The 22,175-nt window shown below is 36.1% G+C and overlaps 4 protein-coding genes across 18 annotated transcripts; 2 read left to right on the top strand and 2 right to left on the bottom strand.

Moving 5' to 3' along the window:
• Positions 1–557: 557 nt before the first annotated feature.
• On the bottom strand, positions 558–1,665 carry LOC129566883 (ubiquitin-60S ribosomal protein L40). The gene is made up of 2 exons (XM_055443239.1): positions 1,562–1,665; positions 558–1,212 (listed from the first exon to the last, which is right to left on the bottom strand). The coding sequence occupies exon 2, from the start codon at positions 1,188–1,190 to the stop codon at positions 804–806; it is 387 nt and encodes a 128-aa protein (XP_055299214.1). The 5' UTR covers positions 1,191–1,212; positions 1,562–1,665; the 3' UTR covers positions 558–803.
• Positions 1,666–1,961: 296 nt separating this feature from the next.
• LOC129566886 (putative lipid scramblase CLPTM1) lies at positions 1,962–6,383 on the top strand. Its single transcript, XM_055443256.1, has 5 exons — positions 1,962–2,323; positions 3,654–4,049; positions 4,208–5,419; positions 5,563–5,608; positions 5,737–6,383. The coding sequence occupies exons 1-5, from the start codon at positions 2,258–2,260 to the stop codon at positions 5,952–5,954; spliced, it is 1,938 nt and encodes a 645-aa protein (XP_055299231.1). The 5' UTR covers positions 1,962–2,257; the 3' UTR covers positions 5,955–6,383.
• On the top strand, positions 5,737–20,162 carry LOC129566884 (ral GTPase-activating protein subunit beta). 15 transcript variants are annotated; one of them, XM_055443240.1, is made up of 15 exons: positions 6,512–7,056; positions 7,218–7,248; positions 7,382–7,570; positions 8,098–8,127; positions 8,752–9,150; positions 9,252–9,512; positions 9,697–10,005; positions 10,904–11,005; positions 11,173–11,316; positions 11,472–12,009; positions 12,097–12,308; positions 16,913–17,059; positions 17,398–17,538; positions 17,641–18,204; positions 18,348–20,162. In XM_055443240.1, exons 1-15 carry the CDS (start codon positions 6,868–6,870, stop codon positions 19,937–19,939), a joined length of 4,848 nt encoding a protein of 1,615 aa, XP_055299215.1. In that variant the 5' UTR covers positions 6,512–6,867; the 3' UTR covers positions 19,940–20,162. The 15 variants fall into 15 exon arrangements, with proteins under 15 accessions (XP_055299217.1, XP_055299218.1, XP_055299215.1 ...); XM_055443246.1 differs by having other exon boundaries at positions 9,697–9,801; XM_055443242.1 differs by lacking the exon at positions 10,904–11,005 and having other exon boundaries at positions 5,737–7,056.
• LOC129566971 (AFG3-like protein 2) lies at positions 12,643–15,499 on the bottom strand. The gene is made up of 6 exons (XM_055443420.1): positions 15,309–15,499; positions 14,967–15,057; positions 14,582–14,871; positions 14,221–14,348; positions 13,805–14,055; positions 12,643–13,731 (listed from the first exon to the last, which is right to left on the bottom strand). Exons 1-6 carry the CDS (start codon positions 15,497–15,499, stop codon positions 12,643–12,645), a joined length of 2,040 nt encoding a protein of 679 aa, XP_055299395.1.
• Positions 20,163–22,175: the final 2,013 nt, after the last annotated feature.

A 22,175-nucleotide genomic window follows, 5' to 3' on the forward strand; every position in this document is an offset into this window, starting at 1 on the left:
TGTAGTTGATTTCACGGACAATCTAGTTTGAATTCTCAACTCGATTCGATGTTTTTCAACAGATGGCGTGCGAGTTGAATGAGAGATGTGCTGCAAAGAATGATTGTGTTTCATCAAAACATTCGGTCAATTGGAAAGAGTGCGATTAGCGGCACTTGATTTCTACCAGAATTGGGTGGTTCGATGCGTTTTTAAGCGGAACTAAATCAAAGGATATACTTACATCACTTTATGCTTGCCACTTTGCTTAATGCTTACCGTTTTAATGCGAGGATTAATCAAATGAGAAAAGTTCATGTGGTTAATGTGACCACTGCTGAATGTACAGTAAAATTGATCCGATGATAGAATAAAAATCAACAATTCAAACCTCAATCTATTTCAGCTATTCGTTACTTACATTTTTTTTCCTCTTTCTACATCACCATTCGTCCGAGGCTAAATTAAAATCACACCAAAAGTGCACACACTGGTGAAAATGGTGTGTTGCTCCTTAAAATCAGAAAAGTTATCTATTCATTCAACAATTTCGCGTTTGCACCGCAATACAGACACAATTTGGTTTTTCTTTAGTTATAACGTGGTATTTTTTCTTTATTCAAAACTTTGTTGTTGTTGTTTCTCTTCGTTTTCGAAATACAATGGAAATTTAGATGTTAAGAAATTTCACAAAAAAAAATGCAATTTTTTTTCACATTGAAATGAATCGCACACGCGAACGCCAAACCATTTTCGGTTGAAAACGAAAACGATGCGTGAACGAAAAGAAAAACAGCAACAAACGGGCGTTGAGTTGAATGGATCTACTTCAACTTCTTCTTTGGGCGCAAATTGTTGGTGTGTCCGCACTTCTTCTTACGGCAATTTGTTGCTCTTGGATGCAAACGAGCGTAGCATTTACGGCAAATCATCTTGTCGCAGTTGTATTTTTGGGCCAAAATACGAAGAGATGGTTCAATGATACCACCACGAAGACGCAACACCAAATGCAATGTTGATTCCTTTTGGATGTTGTAGTCGGACAATGTGCGACCATCTTCCAATTGTTTGCCGGCAAAGATCAAACGTTGTTGATCGGGTGGAATGCCCTCTTTGTCTTGGATTTTAGCTTTGACATTTTCGATAGTGTCTGATGGTTCGACCTCAAGTGTGATGGTCTTGCCGGTAAGGGTTTTCACGAAAATCTGCATCTTTCGTACGTGTTGTTCTAACCTGAAACAACAACAACAAAAAAACACAGAAAAAAAACGAAATTAATCACTTGAAACTCAACCGAATGCGAAGAAAATCACATAAAATTCGCGTCAAATTGAACGAGACAGAAAAATTTGTTGCGACAAAGTATGTTAGTTGCGCACGATGTGAGTGTGTTCACATGGAAAGGTTATGTCTTCTGCACAATAACACAAAACACATAAATTTTCCACAAAATTCCAAATTTTCATGCAAACCAACATATTCCCTCACAGTAACCTTCGGCCAATTTACAATTTCAGCGAATTTTTTTGCAGAAATTCGTAAATTTTACCGAAAAATTTAATAATTTTATCGGAGCACTCACCAAACTAAACGTGGTACAGAATGCCACTTTGATAGAAAAGAATATCCAATATGGCGTGACGAATGACATTCGCCTGGTTTCCGTGCGAATGTGTCGAGGGCGGCGGCGCTGTCGTTTGGTAACTAATGACAGCTGTTTTGGGCATTTGAAATTGAATGATTTTTTTTTAGGTATTTTAATCGCTAGATCGAGTGAAAAAAAATTTTATTGCATGATTTTAAGAAATTCAACGAATAAAAATATAAAACTTGGAGAAAAAAATTGAAATTTCCATGAATTCGAATTTAATTTTGATATAATAATTTACAATTCATACAGTGCTACCATCGTCACACATTGCATTTGACAGTCAGAGTCATTGGACGTACTCATTCATATATGAAACAAAAAAAAACCTCTTTTCTTCAAGTCTCATGACATTTCCATTAAGCCATTAATCAAATAGAAACCATTCTGACTGAAATCATATCATTCAGCTTTGGTTCTTGTGTCCAAAGTAACTTTTTTATTTAACTTATTTAAATAAACATAGAACCCAATTTGATGTAATTTTGCATCAAATTTCATTCGTTTTTATTGTAGCATGGTGAAATTGTATTTCACCGAGTGATTAAATACCAGTTTCAAGATAAAATCCATACAAATTTAGCATTTTATTTTGCGCGGTGTGCCGAAAAGGAAAAAAAACTCATCATCATGTCGAATGATGTGGCCGAATCGAATGCGGTTGTACGGAGCGATAATGACACAGAAAATACACAAGTACGTTTTAATTGGTTTTTCCGTGCTTTTGGCGCCATTTGTTTTTAATTGATAGAAAAAATGTGAAGCAATTGAATCGTTGCATTTTTTCCTAAATTTAATGTGATTTTTTAACGGCATGAAAAAAGGGTCAGAGCATGAAATGAGTAAAAGTCCATGAAATGAATCTAGATGGATAGATGTTGACAGAAAATGCCATTAGTAGTAATGGTTTGTGATTTTGAATGGCACCAAACGCTCGGTTTTCGATGAACAATGAGAGATTTATGTCATTATGTGGCTTTGAATCGGTTGCAATTAGCGTTCTTAGACCTAAAACACAATAGACATGCAATGCCATTCTTCGCGGTTTCAATGCCGAACTAAATTTTAATCATTTTTATTTCCATTACATTCAAGACACGTGTAATTGAAAATTTCAAATTGAATAGATAAGATATTGAGCAGGCAACCTATATCCATCAAGCTATTACACATTAATTCAGAGCGTGTTCTTATGTGCGGTGATTTGATTTTTTATGATCATCATAAAACTACAGAGACAACCAACTCTCACACATTACGATACGAATGATACGGACAAAAAGTGCATAGATGTGAAATTGCCATACGCAAACGCACAACCAAGTACCTGAATCTAAATTTAGTTGCTTCCTTTTGAAAAACATTCGGCTAATTTCACATGGGTACACACTACTGCGTACGAGCCCACCATAACGCTCATTAACTAGATACAACTATTCAGTGCGACATTGACACTCATTCGGTGACTATCATCTGTTTTCATGCAATGTTCATCAACTGAGAACGCAAATACCCCATCGGAGTGTGTTATTTCATTTGGAGCAACGATTTTGCGTGTCGTAAATTACATTTGATGAGTGAAAAGGTTGAATCAAAATAACGAAGAGAAAAATACAAACAACAACGGTTGAAATCAAATTAAATGTTAATGAATTGCATTAAAAATGCTGAGAAATCGTCGGTCATTTGTGAATAAGCACCAGCCAACTGTGTACCCACTCCCAATCGATCCGAGACAAAGACTTCGTTTTGTAAAGAATTTTTTCTGTCGGAATAACCACATTTTATTCAAAATTGTTTTATTTTTCATTATTTGATCGTTCTATTTGCTTGAAAAAACGTTTGGTGGAAGGAACATCATTTTGTTCTGTAATATTTTCATTTCCGAATCTAAAATTTTTAGCTGAAAAAAATTTCATTTTCATAAAAATATTTAGAATATAAAAATGGTGATTTTCATCAATGAAATCTTGGTGCCGTGAAAGAATTTAAATAACAATTCATCTATTTTGTTTCTATCTCACAGGCTGTTTCACAAGATGAAGCACCACCACAACAGCAGCCGACCAAATTAGAGTCATTTTTTGCAATCACCAAATCATTAATCATCAGAGCACTCATCATCTACTTTGTTTCATCGTTTTTGCGTAAGCCAGCATCAACACCCACAGAAGTAAATCCAACTGCACCGGGCGGTGCAGCACCTCCTGCACGATTACCAGCCTCGAATTTCTTCCAAAATGGCACTCTGTTCGATTTTCATGTCTACATATCGGAGGATCAGTTCACTGTGAATTTTAGCGATACGAACAGTTTGATTTGGTATCAAGAGGGTCTCACGTATGGCGATTGGTATGGCGGTAAAAATGGTGACGGAACCATCACTCATCACACACAAATTCGAGCCTCTGAACAACTTCAGGTGAAGATTGAACCAAAAATAAACTATTTTTCAGCTATTAGTTTGGATAAGCTGGCCAACTCTTAGCCCTTTTTCAGTTGAAGAAGCAAATTTTGATCAAAATTCGAAACTCTTCTAGAATAAATTCTAACACATTCGCAATTCTTCCTTTTCAATAGAACAATGGATCAATTTTCATCCATGTATATGTTACCAGGTATGGTATGAGTCCGAACCCGGCCGATCTTGAATCGTTTGCCAAGCAAGAGATGAGCCATTCCAGTCGATTGTTGAATAAGTTTAAGAAGATTCGTTACCAAAAAACGCATAATTTATTGACCGGTCAAACGGAGAAGAGTGAAGAGGAGCAACGCAAATCGAAGATAATGAGCGCTGAAATAATGTCACATTGGCATCCAAATCTGACCATCAACTTAGTAACCGATCAAACAAACTGGGTGAAAGGTGCGGTGCCACAACCGCTCGACGAATACATTCAATTCAGTGAAGATGATCTAACTTATTACCCAATTATATTCTTCAATGATTATTGGAACATGTTACGAGACTATCAGCCAATCAATTCGACGACTAAAATATTGGATTTATCTCTTACCTATCAGCCACTCTCACTTTTCAAATGGCAATTGTATGCGGCACAAGCAGCCAAGAACAAATGGACTTCAAGTATTTTCGGAGAGAGTTTGGCCGGTGCCACCGAAGACAATGACGAAGAACAAGATTCACTCAAAGAGACATTATTGGATACAAATCCATATTTGCTTGGCATGACAATTGCCATCTCAATTTTGCACAGTATTTTCGAATTGTTGGCATTTAAAAATGATATCCAATTCTGGAACAATCGTAAATCACTCGAAGGATTATCCGTTCGATCAGTATTCTTTGGTGTATTCCAATCACTCATCGTATTACTCTATGTACTTGACAATGAAACGAATTTCATGATTCGAATCAGTTGCTTCATTGGTCTCGGTATTGAAATATGGAAAATTCAGAAAGTTGTCGACTTCAAGTTCAACAAGGAAGATCGCATTTTCGGTATCATACCAAAACTAACATTCACCGACAAAGGTTCTTATGTGGATTCAAGCACAAAACAATACGATAATTTGGCATTCAAGTACTTGGGCTGGTTGTGCTTCCCGTTGCTCATCGGATTCGGTGTTTACTCAATCATCTATAATGAACACAAAGGATGGTATTCATTCGTATTGAATATGCTGTACGGTTTCTTGTTGACATTCGGTTTCATCATGATGACACCACAACTATTTATCAACTACAAATTGAAGTCGGTGGCACATTTGCCATGGCGCATGATGACCTACAAATTTTTGAACACATTCATCGATGACATCTTTGCATTCGTAAGACTATGTTTTTTCTTGATTTTTTTCTCTAATTTTTAACTCTTCCGATTCAATGGATTGATTTTTCTCATCACATCGACAATTTTCAAATTTTATCTTTCAAAATGATTGAATCAATTTTCATTTTTCAATCGTTGCAGGTGATCAAAATGCCGACCATGTACCGATTGGGTTGCTTCAGAGATGGTAAGAAATCATGTCAAACGATGTGAACATCGTCTCATTGTTTTTCTTCAATTTTTGTTGAATGAAAGTTCCAAATAATCTTCAATCTCGAAATTTTAACCAATTCCACCCCAATTTCTCTGTTACAGACATTGTTTTCTTCATTTTCTTGTACCAGCGATGGATCTATAAGGTGGACAAGAGTCGTGTGAATGAATTTGGTTTCTCGGGTGAAATGGAGGAGGACACAAAGAAGGGCATTGCCAACGGTGATGCAACCGAACCGGTCGTGGCCGCAATTGAAGCCAAACCATCGTCACCAGCTTCAACCAAATCGAAATCAAAGAAAGACAAAAAACGAGATTAATCTCTTCCCAAATTCTCATTTTTAAACACAATTTTTGAAATAAGCCGCATGCCGTGTATCACATACGTCTAAACGATGAACATAACCATATTTTATGTTGTTGTAAAAATACTAACTAGTTAATTGCGTTTGCAGCGTGTAGCCAATTGTTCACCAGTGAAGTGCGAGAGAGAAAAAAAGCGAGCAAGCAGTGTGTAAACAGGACTGTATTTTAGCGTTAGTTATTATATATTTGAATGTTGGTCGAATTGTGTTAGTTTAACGTAAGAATACCAGAATAAAAATAGAAATTACAGTAAATGTAAAACAGAAAGAATAAACCGAAAATTATGCCGAATTCATTGAGTGAACGAACAAACGGGTACAAAAATGCAGAACAAACAACAAATATCAATTTTACCGTGAAATAAAAAGTTGCGAATGATTTGAGTTTTATTTGTTTTGATTTCCCCTTAAAAATGAGTCGCAAAACGTCATTCCGCCGTGTGCTCACCTGTTGAACAAACTCACGCGGCCGCATTTACTCACACGCATACACATACGACTCCAATACATGGATGGAGCGTCCAATACACATTTGAAGAAAGTGACGAAAGGTAAATGGCTGCTGTGAACTGTCAAAACTAAAAGAAAAAACGCAACAACAGAGAAACAATGTCAGTCAACTAAGCTGTGTGACACGTAACAACCAAATGAATTTTGTTTATTTTTCTGCTACGAATCAAAAGGATTGCCAATTTTTTAGGGCATTTTTACATTTTTTATATTCTGTTATTGTGATTGCATGTTAAATTGTGGGTTGTAAACAATTAATTTGTATGAAAATGACACGGAGAATGTTGTGAAAAAAACAAGCTGACTATGGCCTAAAAATTGAGAAATAGTGCATAAATTTAATTCAATTGATTGGAAAATGTATTCGGAATGGGCATCGTTGTCACCAGTTATCGCTGGAAATAGCAACAATTCAGCGAATACAGTACTAAACAAGTTCTCAGCGATCGCTGGCAAAGAAGTTTCACAAGCGGTGGTAAAGCAATTGGCAGCCAACTTGGGCATCACACAATCACCTGAACCCAGTATTTTAGTCACAGATGAAGAAGTGAGTCGACGTCGATCAATGAGTCATTGAACAATAATGTTGTTCATCTTCTTTTTTTTTTTAATTGGATTCGACCATCTGTTTATTCAGTTCACACAATGAACTTCACAGAAAATTTCCATAGGTTCTAATGAAATGACGTTTTATTTCAATATTTTTAGGTGAACTGGTGCATGAGTGTCATTTGTCATGGTTTGTATTTTTTTTAACAATGATCAACAAATTCATAATCAGTCATTTAAATGCTCTTTTAATCTACTTATCCTGATTTTAAATCATTTGTTCGATGCCATCCAAAATGTATCTAATCGATGTGTCATTTCAGGTTTGTCACTGCCACTCACCGAACACGAAACAATTAAGGACTGTGTGAATGTCTATTGTGAATGGTTAACAGCGTTGTATCAAGTGCCGCGAATCAGTGTACCCACACCAATATGTGAAGATCCAAATTTGTATGCGCGTAAAATCATAAATCATTTTCACAAACTGTTTGTACCGCGTCAAGGCGAAGGTGAGCTAAAATGAAAGCAAATAACTTTACGCTAAAACAGAGAAGCAATATGCTTTCAATTTCAGTCTATTTTGCCTGTTAATTTCAACTGATTGAATGAAACAAAAACACTGCTTTTACTACAACGCGCTGCTGCGAAATCTATCTTAAACCTAAACAGAAACTTCGTTTTTTCAATAATTAAAAAAATAATTGAGTCTCGCTATTTGTTAGGCTTGCTTCAGGCGTCGTAATATGCATCGTACAATGGCCAAATCGCATCGATTAAATTTCTTATCAAAATTCTTGACACTTAAATTTAACGTGTATTTTCTTCTTCTAAAAACAATCGAAAGAAAAATAACTATTTTTCGATTATAATCGACTAAATTTTTTTAAAGCTCTTTTTTGAGAATGATTTTTTTTTTAATTTCTCTCAACTAAACATCACTGACAAACCAACAAAATCTAACGAATTCAATCTGTTTTTTTTTTTTCGTTTTCGTTTTGCATTATTGTGTTCGAAATGTTTTGTATAAAAAAAAAAGTTTGGCCATTTTTGTACCAGGATAATTTGGGTAAGAATTATATGAATTTTGAACCACAGTTTTCTCTGAATGGCTTGTGTTTTTTTTTAGCTTTTATGCTCATTGGAATGCTGCATCCTATTATTAGACTTCTTTAGATTGGTTTTTGTGTGTTAATTCGTGTTTTTTTTTAAATAAATATTATTCTTCAATATTTTTCATTAGAATTTTTTTTTTATAGAGATTTTGTTCTTATCTGGTTGGTTATGTGATTTCATTTATTTTCCGTTAATTTTTTGTTTGTCTTTGGCGATGTGTTTCATTCACTAAACAAAAACCATTTAACTGAAGTTATACATGGAATGACAACCAAGTTGAAAACATATATTGGTTCTTATTGACTACCATTTTGTTTATTTTTATTCATCTGATTTGGCAATTTATATATGCTTCGCATGGGTTTAATTTCATATTCGTTTGCTGATAGATTTGGACTTTGTTTTTATTGAATTTGTTTATTATTATCGTGAATTCATTAACGGTTTTTTTTTCTATTCGTAGTCTTAACATTAATTTATTTGTCATTTATAAATACGTCATTTTGATTAGTTTTGATTCTTGATTGTCTTGATATGGTCATTTACATTTTTCTAATGGAGATTCGGTTTGATTCAGGTGCTGATTTGATAAATCGACAAGCGGTTCTGTGTCATCGTGTGCTTCGCACTTTGCAACAAGTGGCTCAGTCATCACAGAAACTTACACCTGAAACATGGGAATCGTTGCTGCTGTTTTTGCTGGCGATAAATGAGGTCCTTCTGGCGCCTCCAGGTGCAAAAGATGATGTCAGCGATCAACTCTGCGAACGAGTGTTGAGCGTTTTGTTCGAGGTATGGCTGATTGCATGTGTTCGCAACTTTCCATCACCATCGCTTTGGAAAACACTGCAAGAGTCGTGTTTGCTGTTGAGACATCGTATCGCCTTGATCGAACAATGGAATCGCGTGAATCTCGCTCTGACGGCGCGTTTACTTGAGTTTTTGTACGGGCCATCATTTCCAGAGCTAAAAATATGTAAGAATTTTCTTTTGGAAATGTAAAGAATTGAAAAAATGAAAAGAAATTGAATTAAAATTGTGAACAAATGAATAATTTATTTCCATGTGAAATTTCAGTGGAAGAAGACGCCCAATTGATTCCATCCGGCATGACAAATGATTGCATTGCCCAAACTTGGTACCGATTTCTGCGCACAATTGGATCACCGATTGCATTGTGTTCGCCGCAGGTGATCAGCAAAACGCCCCAATTCATGCAATGGGTTATGTCCCGTGCCGATGGCGTTGAAGCATTCCATCATCCATGTCTTTTGCAGTTGCCGCACATTTTTCTCAAAGCAATCAAGGGCGTTTCCAGTCAAGTTGATGCTTTTCTAGGTATGAATTATGGGTACCATTGCACAATCACGCACCTTATTCATTTCAAATTGAAAAACAATTTGTAAAAATAACTCTTTTTCTTGTTTTTCCTAATTATATACACGCACACACACACACCAAATGGCACATACACAAAACACATACATGCACATCAATGGTTATCAATCAATATGGGTTACAGGCATATACCAAGCACATGAACCGATTGAGGTGTCAGCTGACACAACAACGAGCTCGGCCACATCGGCACAACAGCAAAAACTCGAAGAATCGTCACGTTTGTCGGGTAGTGAAATTAAAAGTAGTGGATTTATAAGTAGCAGTAGCTTAGCGATTGCTTCAATTGGTGGTGGTGGTGGTTCACAATCGGTAACGCCAAGCGTTGCCACCAATTCAAATGCTGGTAGCGGTGATTCGCCAACACCAACGCAACATCGTCGACTCGCAAAGAGTTTCTCAGTTGCACCATCTCTATCACAAACATCAAAGGGTTGGTAACATATTTTCTCAATGAACAATCACACCAGTTTACATACATCCTGCACTTGTCTCCTCTTCATCATTTCTCATTCCTTTCTGGATGGTTGGCACTTTTTGATATTACTCACATAGCAGAACCGATTTGAAAATTTCTAAACCAAATGAGTGTTTCATTTATTCGTGAAACAGTCGAAAATTAAGCGCTAAATTCACAATTTTTTTTTTAATGATCGCATATTTGTTCCGTTTTAAATGCAATTCAAATGAAGAAAAAAATGTCAAGTTCAAGTGCTCACCAGCCGTTTATGCTTTACTTACAGATGAGCGGACTATCTGATTAAGATTAATTAATCTTAATCAAACACCTAAAATTCGCGATGATTAATACGACCACTTAATCACTTAATCATGATTAATAGCGATTAAGTGATTAAGTGCCGTCTTAATCATCCGAAAAATGATTGTGCAAGTGATTAAGTAATCGCAAAACGCCCACCTGTAGCTTTACTTGCACAAAATAACCACTCTATTCAAAAGACGAGTCTTCAGTTTAACATCTCAATTCAATTCACACAATCAGAAGCAATTTTAGTTTTTTCAATGCACTGTTTTTACAAGCACCATTTAGATGTCTATTGGAGCACTTACACGTAGTTTTTGTTTTGTTCATTTTACTGTTTCATTTTTTTTCTCTACTGAACTTGAGTTTAACCGTAGTTAGATGAATGGATTTTTTTAACTCGAATATTTTCGAGTTAACAAAAATGTATTCTCATGACAATATACATTTTTGTAACGAAAACAATTCCAAATTAACCACTTTGTGTTGAATTATAAACGAAAATTACTGAAATTGATTGTAAAATCTAAATTTGTGGCGTTATTTCCATGCAATTCACTGAAAAAAGGACTCAGTAAGGGATCGCTTATCGGATTAACAAGCAGTCGATCTTCGGTGCATCCTCCATTAACACCAACATCCGGGCCTCCATCTTCATCCAGTTTATTATGTTGGTTGAACAAAGCGAATTTAAATAATTTTACATTTTTCGAAAACAGATTGATTTTCAATTCCCCTTTTTATTGCTTTGATTTTTTTTGCATTTATTTGCTGATTTTATGCCAATTCAAATTGCAACCAAATTTTTCAACACATTTCCGGTTAAATTTCAAACAGCTCTCCCATCATTGGGATTCATCGAATCACGTCCACCTTTGGCAGCGGCAAGACCAAAATGCAATAGTATTTTGCATTTGTTTGGCGAATGGCTTTTTGAAGCAGCTCACATCGGTGGTGATGCTTGGTTGCAGAACACGAAAAGTAAGTCAATTGAAAAGGAAAAATCTGTTTTTAATCTTTTACATCTCCGAATAGTTCAAAACCTATTCATCTTTTTTGAACTCTTTTTGATCAAGTTTTAATTTTTCTTCTTAAAAAAATTCCAAAAATTCTTCTTTCATTTTATTTTTATTCAGAATTAGCAACCGAGGCAAGTCGCCGACCATCGTCAATGATACTAGACAGTCGAAAGGGGAGTTTATCGTTGTCACAACCGTCGTCATTGTCTGAATCAGCCGATTTACCACCCAGCTTGAAAATCGATAAATATGAATCTGGAAAGGCTGAAGCGATTGGTGCCTTGTGTCGAATTTTCTGCGCAAAAAAAACGGGCGAAGAAATTTTGCCCGTGTATTTGGCACGATTTTATGTGGCAATTCAACAGGGATTGAGAATTCCGGAGAGTCGTGAATGTGAAGAAACATTGGCTAGTATTTTGTACAATTCATCCGATCTATTCCGTTTGGATTTGGATGGCATTCAAGTGTTACTGCCGTCATTCATATCCGCTTTGGAACTGGTTTTGCCGGAGAAAGAGCTTAAATTGAAAACAAATATTGTCATCAATAAAACCGAATTGCGACGTGCATCCATTCAAATTCTACTGACGATACTTGCGCTACCGCTACATTTCCAAACACTTCCAATTCGTGATCTATCCAATTCACCGGACAAGTGAGTCTGTTTGAATGAAACTTCATTCATTCAGTTTGGAAAAACGATTGAACGGAATAGTGAATAATGTATGACTTTGCTTTTCAGGGTAATCACTTTCATTCAGCTGAAACCGCGGCTCATCAACATTCTGATGAATGCAATTCAAGTGGAGACCGATCCACAGAACACACACATGCTGCTCGGTGGATTGATGCTATGTGTTCAAGACTCAGCATTATTTGAAGAATGCGCAGAAATTACTGTGGACGGAAGGCAAACATCACCAGCACCCAGCGATACAAATCTACTCAGTTCGGGTATGCAAACGACATAAATTTTTATTCAATCGGCAATCGTTTTATGCATAGTCTCCTCATTTTTTGTTTGTATGTGTGGCACAATCGGCACCGTACCGTGACTCAAATCCTCGAAGTGATTAAATTATTTGAAGTGGTTTTGTTGAAACTGGCCAAAATTTCCATGAACACCTTTTTACGGTATATTCTTCGAAAAAAACACACATTTGATACGAGCAAGGAGAAGTAATTTCTTTTTATTTTTCTTGAATTACTACATATTCCCTATGGATTTTACATAGTACCGAACCAAAACCATAGTCAATATGGTTTTGGTTATTTTCCTGAAGAAAAATCATTCGACTCCTTTGTTTGATTTTTCAACAAGTTTTGTTGGCTTCACATCTGCATTCGTATTTTGATTCATGTCCAAAAGACCCACTGGCAATGTGGTGTCTTCTTCAAATGATCCAGTACCTTCGACGAATTCTTCATATGTAGACTTCTCTTTGAATGGACGTGGTCCGAGTAATTCAATCAGATCATCACGTTTTAGCACTTCATTTTCGAGCAAACTTTCGGCTACTTTTTCTAAATCGGTTTTATGTTTGACGATTAAATCTTTCGTTCGTTTGTATGCTGAATCGATGAGTTTTCGAACCTCTTCATCGATTAATTGGGCTGTTTGTTCGGAATATGGTTTGACCGAACGTTTTTTCATATCGAAACTAACATTGCCCACTTTTTCATTCATACCATAAATGACAATTTGAGCATAGGCACTTTGTGTGACCTTTTCTAAATCATCTTGTGCACCGGTTGTGATTCGGCCGAAGAAAATCTCCTCGGCAGTTCGCCCACCCAGTAGCATACACATTTGATCAAATAATTGCTCTTTTGACAACAGATACGGATCCTTTGGCAAGTATTGTGCATAGCCAAGACCCTTACCACGTGGAACAATCGACACTTTGAGCAATGGATTGGCAAATTCCAAAAACCAACCGGCAACTGTATGTCTAGCTTCATGATAGGCAACCGTTCGCTTTTCATCCAGCGTCAACACATTTGTTTTCTTCTCCATACCGCCGATGCAACGTTCGATTGCTTGCTCGAAATGCTTCATCTCAATTGATTCGCTTGCATTACGGGCCGCAATCAATGCGGCTTCATTACAAACATTCGCTATGTCTGCACCGGTAAAACCTGGCGTAAGCGCTGCCATCTTTCTAGATAACACCTGCTTGTCTAGCGTTGTTTTCGATGGGTTCAAATGCACTTTGAATATACTTGCACGTCCTTTAATATCGGGAGCTGACACATCGATTTGCCGATCGAAACGACCTTTGCGTAACAAAGCCTCGTCCAAAATATCTATTCGATTCGTAGCAGCAAATACAATCACATTTTCTGTTGTGTTGAAACCATCCATTTCGACCAAGAGCTTTGAGAAGAAACATTTGAAATGTAGTGAATTGTTGATTTTCGTTGAAAGAAAAACGAAGAAAAAAAAATACCTGATTTAACGTTCTCTCGTCTTCCGAGTCCGAGTTACCGTAATACTCCGATTCACGTACTCGACCTAAAGCATCAATTTCATCAATGAACAAAATGCATGGTGAATTCTCTCGTGCCATTTTGAACATGTCACGAATACGCGATGGACCCACACCGACAAACATTTCCGTGAATTCCGAGCCAGACACTGAAATGAACGACGCATCGGCCTCTCCAGCGGTTGCTTTAGCTAATAATGTTTTACCGGTACCTGAAGAATATGTGTAGGGAATTTTGTGTTTTCAATTGCGAAAAACAGACCACAATTTTGATTTAAAAAAAAATAAACGATCCAAACATACGAACGAACAAGTGTCCATAGGTGTTCAGCGGTTAACACGGTCAAAATGCAATAAACGAATTTTTGGACACTCACCTGGTGGGCCAGTCAATATGGCTCCTTTTGGAGTTTTAGCTCCTAATTCGATGTATTTCTTTGGATTTTTTAAAAAATTGACAAACTCCATAATTTCGATTTTGGCTTCCTCACACCCACCGACATCTCTGCAATTTTTACAAAGAGAAAAAAGGGAACATTTTAAAATCAGAAAAGACTTATATTATCGCGTTTATATTTTTTTGATAATTGAATTTTAAAAGAAAAAATGACCTCCGAATGTGAGTGAAAATAAACTCAGAATATAATGAAAGTTGTTGGGGTTTAAACCCATTCAATTCCAATTTTTATATCTTTTTCTTTTTTTTCGGTTTTATCAAGAGAAAGTGACTGTACTTACTTGAAACGAGCTGTAATTTCGTTTGAATCAATAAGTTTAGCGATTGATTTCCTATATTTGTCATATTTGTCATATTCGCAGTGTTTTTCTTTCATATCAACGATAAACGTCACGATTAACATAAAAAATAGCATACATATTGGTAAAACCAATAGGACAAAAACATCCTCTTTTTCTTCTTTATAAATGATATCGACATAATTTTTTCGATCAATGTTATAGTCATGTTGTATGTTCTCGAGAGTTCTCTCTAGCGAATCCACGCTACCGATTTTGAAGCGCACGGTTTTCTGGGAGTAAAAAAAGGAAAGTGATCAGATTTTCTTTGTTAAAATGGTTCCACTGCCGCAGCGCTGTTAGAAATCATCAACAAAGAATTCCTTACGTTTGTTGTGTTTTTTTCAGGTAACATCACAACACGAATCCAATTGCGGTCAATAACTTCCAAACATGAAATATTCCCTTCGACCGTCAAACTGATAGAAAGAAGCAAATAACAAATATATATATATTTGGATGACGGAGCGGATTATTGCAAAATGAAATTTCTCCCGAATTTTTTTTTCAGTAAAAGCAAGTGGCTGCTTTTGCACATCAAGAAAGAGATGGTGAATACACGTTGTATACATCCATCTCTCTTCCTCGTCAAAAACCTTATAACGTGCGTCTTATTAACTCCCTATGGCATAATTAATCGAATGACACAATGAGATTGTTATAAACGTACTTCGTTAATTCATTCCAGCTAATGTCTTGGTATTCCTCTTGCGGACCGTATGTAAAGTATGTAATGGCTGCAATTCCAAGCAAAAACACCAAAACTATCAAACCCAAGCCAAACCATTTTTGTCGTTGCGGGTCCTTCCAACATTGTTTTTTCGGTTTGGTTCCCTTATTGTCCCGTTTGCCAGATACCATTTTAAGTCTGCAAATATTCTTAATATTCGTAAAATTAAATTTGTGGTACAACTGAAATGACATGTATAAATCTTATGCATAAGTTTGCACAATGTTGGAATACAACGATAGAGTTTCGCAAAAATCGTTGCAGATTTATTCGGAACGATCAATTAGATTTATGAAGATGGTTAGCAAACATTCAAATTTCTCTCTAACTACGAAATGTTCTGTTTTGAACGCTTGTTAACCACCTAAGTCCAATTATTCCTTTGGAATAATTCCAAACAAATTTCTTGCGGAATGTCGCAGTAAACTACCAAAAAAATATTTTTCTAGTAAATCAAACTTTTCACTTAAAGCAGACTGAAAGAAGAAAAACCCACCAAAAAATTTTCAATGTTTTTCGTTGCAAAAATCTACTTGTTTTTTAACGTTTTCGGACCGAAATGTTTGAGAGAAGTTTACTGACTGTGTATATGTTGTTGACTGCTAATATCATTTCAGATCATGCATGTAACTTCGCCGAAAACACCCGAAACGAAAGACCTATTGAAAAAAAAATTAAAACACCGGACAAAGGTCACATTTGTACCATGCGTTTGGCACAAATCACACATGTTTGTGTAAACGATTCTGTTTGCAGCACATCCTTACCAATACCTGCAAGAACATCAGTCATATGCACAAGCATTGTTTTTTATTACTTTGTTTTCAGTTTCTTGTGTTTCTCAGTGTCTTTAGTCTTTTCCGGCTAGATACCAATGAAAAAAAATACTGAAAGAAAATAAAAACCAGAACAAAATCCAAGATTAAAAAGAAAAAAAAAACACTCAATCCTAGCAGGTATGCATACCGATGTGTGTATGTGTGTTTGGTCTCTCTACGCGTATATGCATTGTTCTCATTATACGCATTACAATGTGTGTTGGAGTCTCTGCAAAGCCATTCTCTATACAGCAGGTATATGGACGTTTTTGAGTTTTTTTCTTTCAAACGATTGTAGCGAAGCTACGAGCTAAAACCACATTGAAAATTTATTTGGAAAGCTCGTTTTGATAGACAAAAATTAAACGACTAACACTATAATGAGTTATGAATCGAATCGAAATTCTCCAACGGAAATTGGGAAGAGTCCATGGTACGGGTCGTATGGTGCATTCAATATTTCGTTTAACTCATGAAATTTACTGTAGCAACCATGAATGTATGCAAAACAATATGTGTATCACAAACGATGCCGATTTTTAGCGAACAAATATTTTTATGCAAACAACAACTTTTCTATACATTTATTTGTTCTTTGTGTAAATCATTTTTCACTTAATGTTTTTTTTATTTGTGTCACTTTTTTATGTTTTATCATTTCACACATTTCTTTTCTCTTTTGACAAATTTTATTTGAATAAAATGAAAAACAAAAACAATGAACAGCGTATTCCGATAAAAGTGCATGTTCAATAGCCAGCGGTGGTTCAAGTTCGATTGGTGGCAATAGTACGGCGACGCTGGGCAACGATTATCCCAGTTTGACTGCATCCGACGATTTTCCAGATGATATTGAATTTTCGACGAACTACGGTAAAAATGCACAATTTATCCTAGAATTTTAACCACTAATTACAACTCGCTACGTAAATGGATGGGAATCGCGACTAAAAAAACAATAACAACCTTGGAAAGCCTGCGTTTTCATTAATTTATTTTATTCATTTTCATTTTTGATCATTCGTAATTAATTTTCAAAATTTTCATTCTTTGATTTTTGTCTTCACAGTGTTGAATTCATTTGTTGTTCGTGTTTTATTGATAATTTTCAATTTTATTCAAAATTCTTTTTAAAAAAATGATTTTTTCAACAATTGTACTTGCTAGAAATTAATTCCAATTCTAATTAAAACTGTTCTGTGTTCGTACAGATAACGCACATGCACTTTTTGTTCGTGCCACTTATTTGGTGTGTCACCGTTTGATTTCATCGTGGAAGACCGATTTGAATGTTTCACTTGCAGCACTGGAGTTGCTATCTGGATTGGCAAGGATGACTATTAAAGATTCTGGTAAGAGAAGAAATTCACTATTTGTATGAAATAGATCCGTCAACTACGGGGTACTGTCTGAGTTTTAATATGGTAAATTGTTCTTTTCTTCAAAATTTCTAGATCCTCTTGAGTGCAAACGAGCTGTAAAATGGATTTGTGACTACATTTGTTATCAGTGTTCAAGACCGCCACCAGCTCATAGCAAAGATCTACACAGTACTATTGTCTCTGCATTTCAATGCACATCTGCATGGTTGATCCAGCATCCTTATTTGCTACAAGATAAAGAATGTTTGACAACTGTATTGGAAGTGATTGAGTTGGGTATATCTGGTACGAAAAGCGTCGGAAAACCCGGTGAACCAATCAAACTAAAGGAAGACAAGGAATTGAAACCAGTTTCAATGAGAGTGCGTGAAGCAGCTGAGACAATGTTAACCCTTGTACTTGAGCAAGTTGGTTTCTTCCCAAATGAGTGTGGTCCACAGTCAGTATCATCTCTGCTCGACGAAATCACACTGTACAAACATTGTGTTTCGCATCCGAATGAGAAGAATGAGGCATCAATATCGGCTGAGCAAGCAGTACAGAAGTTTCGATATTTTGTCGCCGAGAATTCGACCATTTTGGCATTGCTGGAAGAGCCGTTGGGCAATGATCAAGATCCACAACCGACGATCACATGTAATTCATTCCTTTCTTACACTTGGTTGCACAAGATTTGAACATTTTTTGTCTTGTTTTGATTTTTTCCCATTTTTGGCTGCTTCTTACGTTGTTGTTTGAATTTTCGAATACTTTTAACCTTCCATTTCTCCACTTTGCAGTGCTTCTCCGCAGTTCATTCGGAAGAAATGCTTGGACCATGCAATTGAGACATTTGCCGCGAAGCAAATCCGGCACAAAATATCACGCACCAAACCCAGGACGCCCGGTTCCGATGAATGATATGCCAATGCGCCAGGAGGTGGAACAAAAATTCTACCCGGACGGTGTTGAACGCATTCAATCGTGTGTTGCTGACAATTCAATTCCAACGATAGATTCGGTTGTACAAAAAATCGGCAGCAAGACGAGCCCACAGCTTGTTCAACTGTTGGAAAATCAAACAGTCGCTGAGAAAATGGCATGGGCAGAAACTGATAATTCGGACGATGGTCTCGGCAGAGAGTCAGAAACTGAAGCACCTCCAGTGGTGAATGAATTCCAAGCGGCGCGATTGTTCTTATCACATTTTGGCTTTTTGTCGATTGATGAAGATAAATCAACGGAAGAAAATGATTCAATGGTGAATTTCCCCGTTTTAACTGCGCTCGATGCAAAGCAGCCAGGCTTTTTATCCGATTTACAAGCATTGGATAGACTCAGTCCACGTACAAATGACACGCTTCACATTTTCTATGTAAAAGTTGGACAAACATCGGCTGCCGAAATTATTGAAAACGTTTCAGACGCAAATGTTGCGTCACTTGACAAACACTTTTGGAATGTTTTACTGAATCTGGGTTGGCCAGTTGAAATCGAAGAGCATGCCGGATGGACTGGTTCCGTAAATACGAGTTGGAAAATCCAAACCAGTACGGTGGTCACATCGAAAAAAGATTTCAACGTTAACACGCCCGAAAACATGAAGTTTAACGGTGAAAAGCGCATTTTGTATTGGGCCGATGTGAGCGGTGAAATAGCATTTGTGTTGCCTACAAAATGGAATAAGGCTGATGATACAGCTGATGGCAGTTGTTTGTCGATAGCGTCATCATCATCAAATGAGAGTGAAAAAGTACATCCAAATTTAAATGATCGAAGCTTAAGTGTGCAACAAGGGAACACAGCAAAAGTTTCGATTGGTCAAAAGCCAAAAACACTTTCATTGGATTTGGATAAACCAAAAACACAAGGCAGTCCAGGCAGCAGTAATGATCCGGTAGCACCGACTCGACGGAGAACATGCGCAATTAAACCGGCCTTGTCAAGTCAGAGTAGTGTCAAAATTTTCATGGTTTGGCTTGAAAGTTTTGAGGACTACTTAAATTTCCCAACCGATGAACTGCTGACGTATGCCAGAACTGGCGAAGAATATCAATCTGGACAAATTCCACGGGCAAGCGATTGTCACATCATTTTCTTGCAATCTCTAAATTCTGGGTTGCTTCGAGTGAAATTGCATGGGCCTAGCGGTCGAATGAACTTTGCATCACCATTGGTCGATGGAATGGTTGTGAACAAACGCACCGTCGGCATACTCATTCGACAAACCGTTTACAATATGGCCAAGCGGAGACGCTTGGATAACGACTTATATCAACCGCCACACGTACGACGACGTTTAAAGGCGTTGGATATTGTGCACAAATACAAATTAGATATGTCCGAACCCGAACTATTGGCACATCTCTTCAAGAGCTCATCGAACACTTGAAACGATTATAAATAAGTTTACTGTGCAATTAGTGCATGAGAATATTGAATGCGCACTGTCACAAAATGCAGGACAATTATATCAATTTACTTTCGAAAAGTATTAATCAATTTATCTGTAATTCAATTTCTCACTAATTTTACAAAGAGAATTATTTAGATTAACATGAATCAATAGCTAATTTATTTATCCAAATAAAGAAATATTTACGACAGAGCAGAAACGAGCTTTTTTGGTGCATTTCTATTTTATGGGGTAGTATCTAGTACAATTAGGCTAAACCATATTCGATTTTCCTTCGTGTATTCAAAAATGTGATAACAATGAATTGAAACGGTATTGATTTTTAAAACACACTTTATCCATCACTAAGTCAAATATGTGACAACTAACACTGTCATCACTTCATTTGAGCCACAGTGAGTGGTTGTATCAAAAACTGATGTTGGGGAGGTATAGCTAATTTTCGACGAGGAATCCAAAAATGTAATTGATTTGGGATTGAGGAGTGACAGTGACCCAAATTACATTACAAACATCAAATTTTTCGCATGAACGAAGGTTTTTAGCATAAAAATTCATTTCAATGCCATAAAACCATACAGCAAACATATGACAAAATAAAATTGAAGTTAACCTCCTAACACGTGGAACCTGCAACACATGAATGGTCTTATTTGACCCAAATTAAAAATTGCGAGTCTTGTTTAATTGTCCAGTTCCTATCCGACAATCGAGGTAAATCGATAGGATCCAATAAGAATATCAGTAATTCTCTTCCATATTACTAGTCAAATGATTCGAATGAATTTTAAATCAATTGACAAATAAAACGTATCAATCGTGTTGATATGAAATGGGGACCATTACCTATATGTGTTCGAATGCAGGAGAACTTTTTATCGACATCAATGGTTTCTCTTGTGTGATATGTGGGGATGTCCGTCTATATGCCTGGACCCGTTTCGAATATTCAATAAATAATTGAATAGTAAACAACTACTTTATTCGAATCGGAAGCATCGATGTACCTTCATCTTGTTTGCATTGTTAGATGGCTACTCAATTTACATTTGATTTGGAAATCATTTGTGGATACTGTTCAGCATTGAAATGAATTTTGCTTGTTCCTTACTATTCGTTTCAATTCTATCCTTTTTGGTTTCCGCTCACTTTTATCGTCTATCTTTCAAAAAATCAATAGAGCCAGTTGTTTCGAAGACTTTTTACCCAAAATGTCCTCTAAAAATTCGTTTCTGATTGGTTTGCTGCATTTTCAGTTAAATATAACAATCCAAATCAACATATTAAATATGTTCGAGAAAGTACAAGTCGAGTGGTACCATTGCTTATGATGTGTGCCACTAATATATTCTGAACGACAACCGCAAATCGATAACGCTAATGATTCTCTTTATGCCAAATATTTTACTTCAATTGAACAACGAAGGTATCTTTTCTCATCGTTTTTATATGATAAATACCGAAAGAATTCAAATTGAATACACTTTCCGCTTGAAACTCGATTTCATCCGTTTTATCGCTTGTTTATATTATTGCGAGACAGAAAATATATTTTCTCGATTTCTATTACACATTACTTGAAAACCGCATTTTCACCTGGGCATTTTCACAATCCTAGCCTGAATTTTTGATGATGTTTGTTTCGTTTGACGTCATTAACTCATTTGCGTCCTAACGTTGCATTCACAAAATATGGCTAAAAAGTGATTTTGTTCATTTATTTTCATATATATAAGCTGATGTTAGACATATTTTAAGGTCAACTATCAATTTTACACTACTATTGGTCAACTATTAATTTTTGGATTATGGAAACATTTTTTTCATCTTCAGGTTTTAGTATTGCAATCATTCAAAGTTGAAAGGAAACTTTTTTCTAAGAATCACCCATTACTAATGGGTTAATATGACGAAAAATATGTCCTTACTTGCAATCGAATTCTTACTGAATAATTGAAATGAAAAAGTGGTATAAAAGGCCGGTAAGCAAGGTTTGAAGACTACACTAGACTTCAATACGATCAACCGAAAGCTGCTATAATCTTAATTCTCCATATATTGAAGATTGTAAATCCCAAAAAAAAAGAAATCAAAAAACTAACTTGCTAAAACTAAAACAAACAAAATTTAAGCAAGTAATTTGTCACATTTCATTTTAATAGTTCAGTTTTGCTTTGAAATTGAAAATGATAACGCGTTATAATTTTGAATA

Source organism: Sitodiplosis mosellana, unplaced genomic scaffold (assembly GCF_009176505.1).
Source record: "Sitodiplosis mosellana isolate CC-2019 unplaced genomic scaffold, AAFC_SMos_1.0 Smas_scaffold_5, whole genome shotgun sequence".
Taxonomy (NCBI): Eukaryota; Metazoa; Arthropoda; class Insecta; order Diptera; family Cecidomyiidae; genus Sitodiplosis; species Sitodiplosis mosellana.

Excerpts from the sequence above, each read along its gene's own strand:
- LOC129566884 (XM_055443240.1), top strand. The coding sequence starts at position 6,868 with ATGTATTCGGAATGGGCATCGTTGTCACCAGTTATCGCTGGAAATAGC. Across the intron at positions 9,513-9,696 it reads TCAAGTTGATGCTTTTCTAG|GCATATACCAAGCACATGAA; the intron begins GTATGAATTATG and ends TATGGGTTACAG. Across the intron at positions 17,060-17,397 it reads TGAATTTTCGACGAACTACG|ATAACGCACATGCACTTTTT; the intron begins GTAAAAATGCAC and ends GTGTTCGTACAG.
- LOC129566971 (XM_055443420.1), bottom strand. The coding sequence starts at position 15,499 with ATGGTATCTGGCAAACGGGACAATAAGGGAACCAAACCGAAAAAACAA. Across the intron at positions 14,872-14,966 it reads CTGAAAAAAACACAACAAAC|AAAACCGTGCGCTTCAAAAT; the intron begins GTAAGGAATTCT and ends TTTTACTCCCAG. Across the intron at positions 13,732-13,804 it reads ACGAGAGAACGTTAAATCAG|CTCTTGGTCGAAATGGATGG; the intron begins GTATTTTTTTTT and ends TTCTTCTCAAAG.
- LOC129566883 (XM_055443239.1), bottom strand. The coding sequence starts at position 1,190 with ATGCAGATTTTCGTGAAAACCCTTACCGGCAAGACCATCACACTTGAG.
- LOC129566886 (XM_055443256.1), top strand. The coding sequence starts at position 2,258 with ATGTCGAATGATGTGGCCGAATCGAATGCGGTTGTACGGAGCGATAAT. Across the intron at positions 4,050-4,207 it reads GAGCCTCTGAACAACTTCAG|AACAATGGATCAATTTTCAT; the intron begins GTGAAGATTGAA and ends CCTTTTCAATAG. Across the intron at positions 5,420-5,562 it reads TCGATGACATCTTTGCATTC|GTGATCAAAATGCCGACCAT; the intron begins GTAAGACTATGT and ends CAATCGTTGCAG.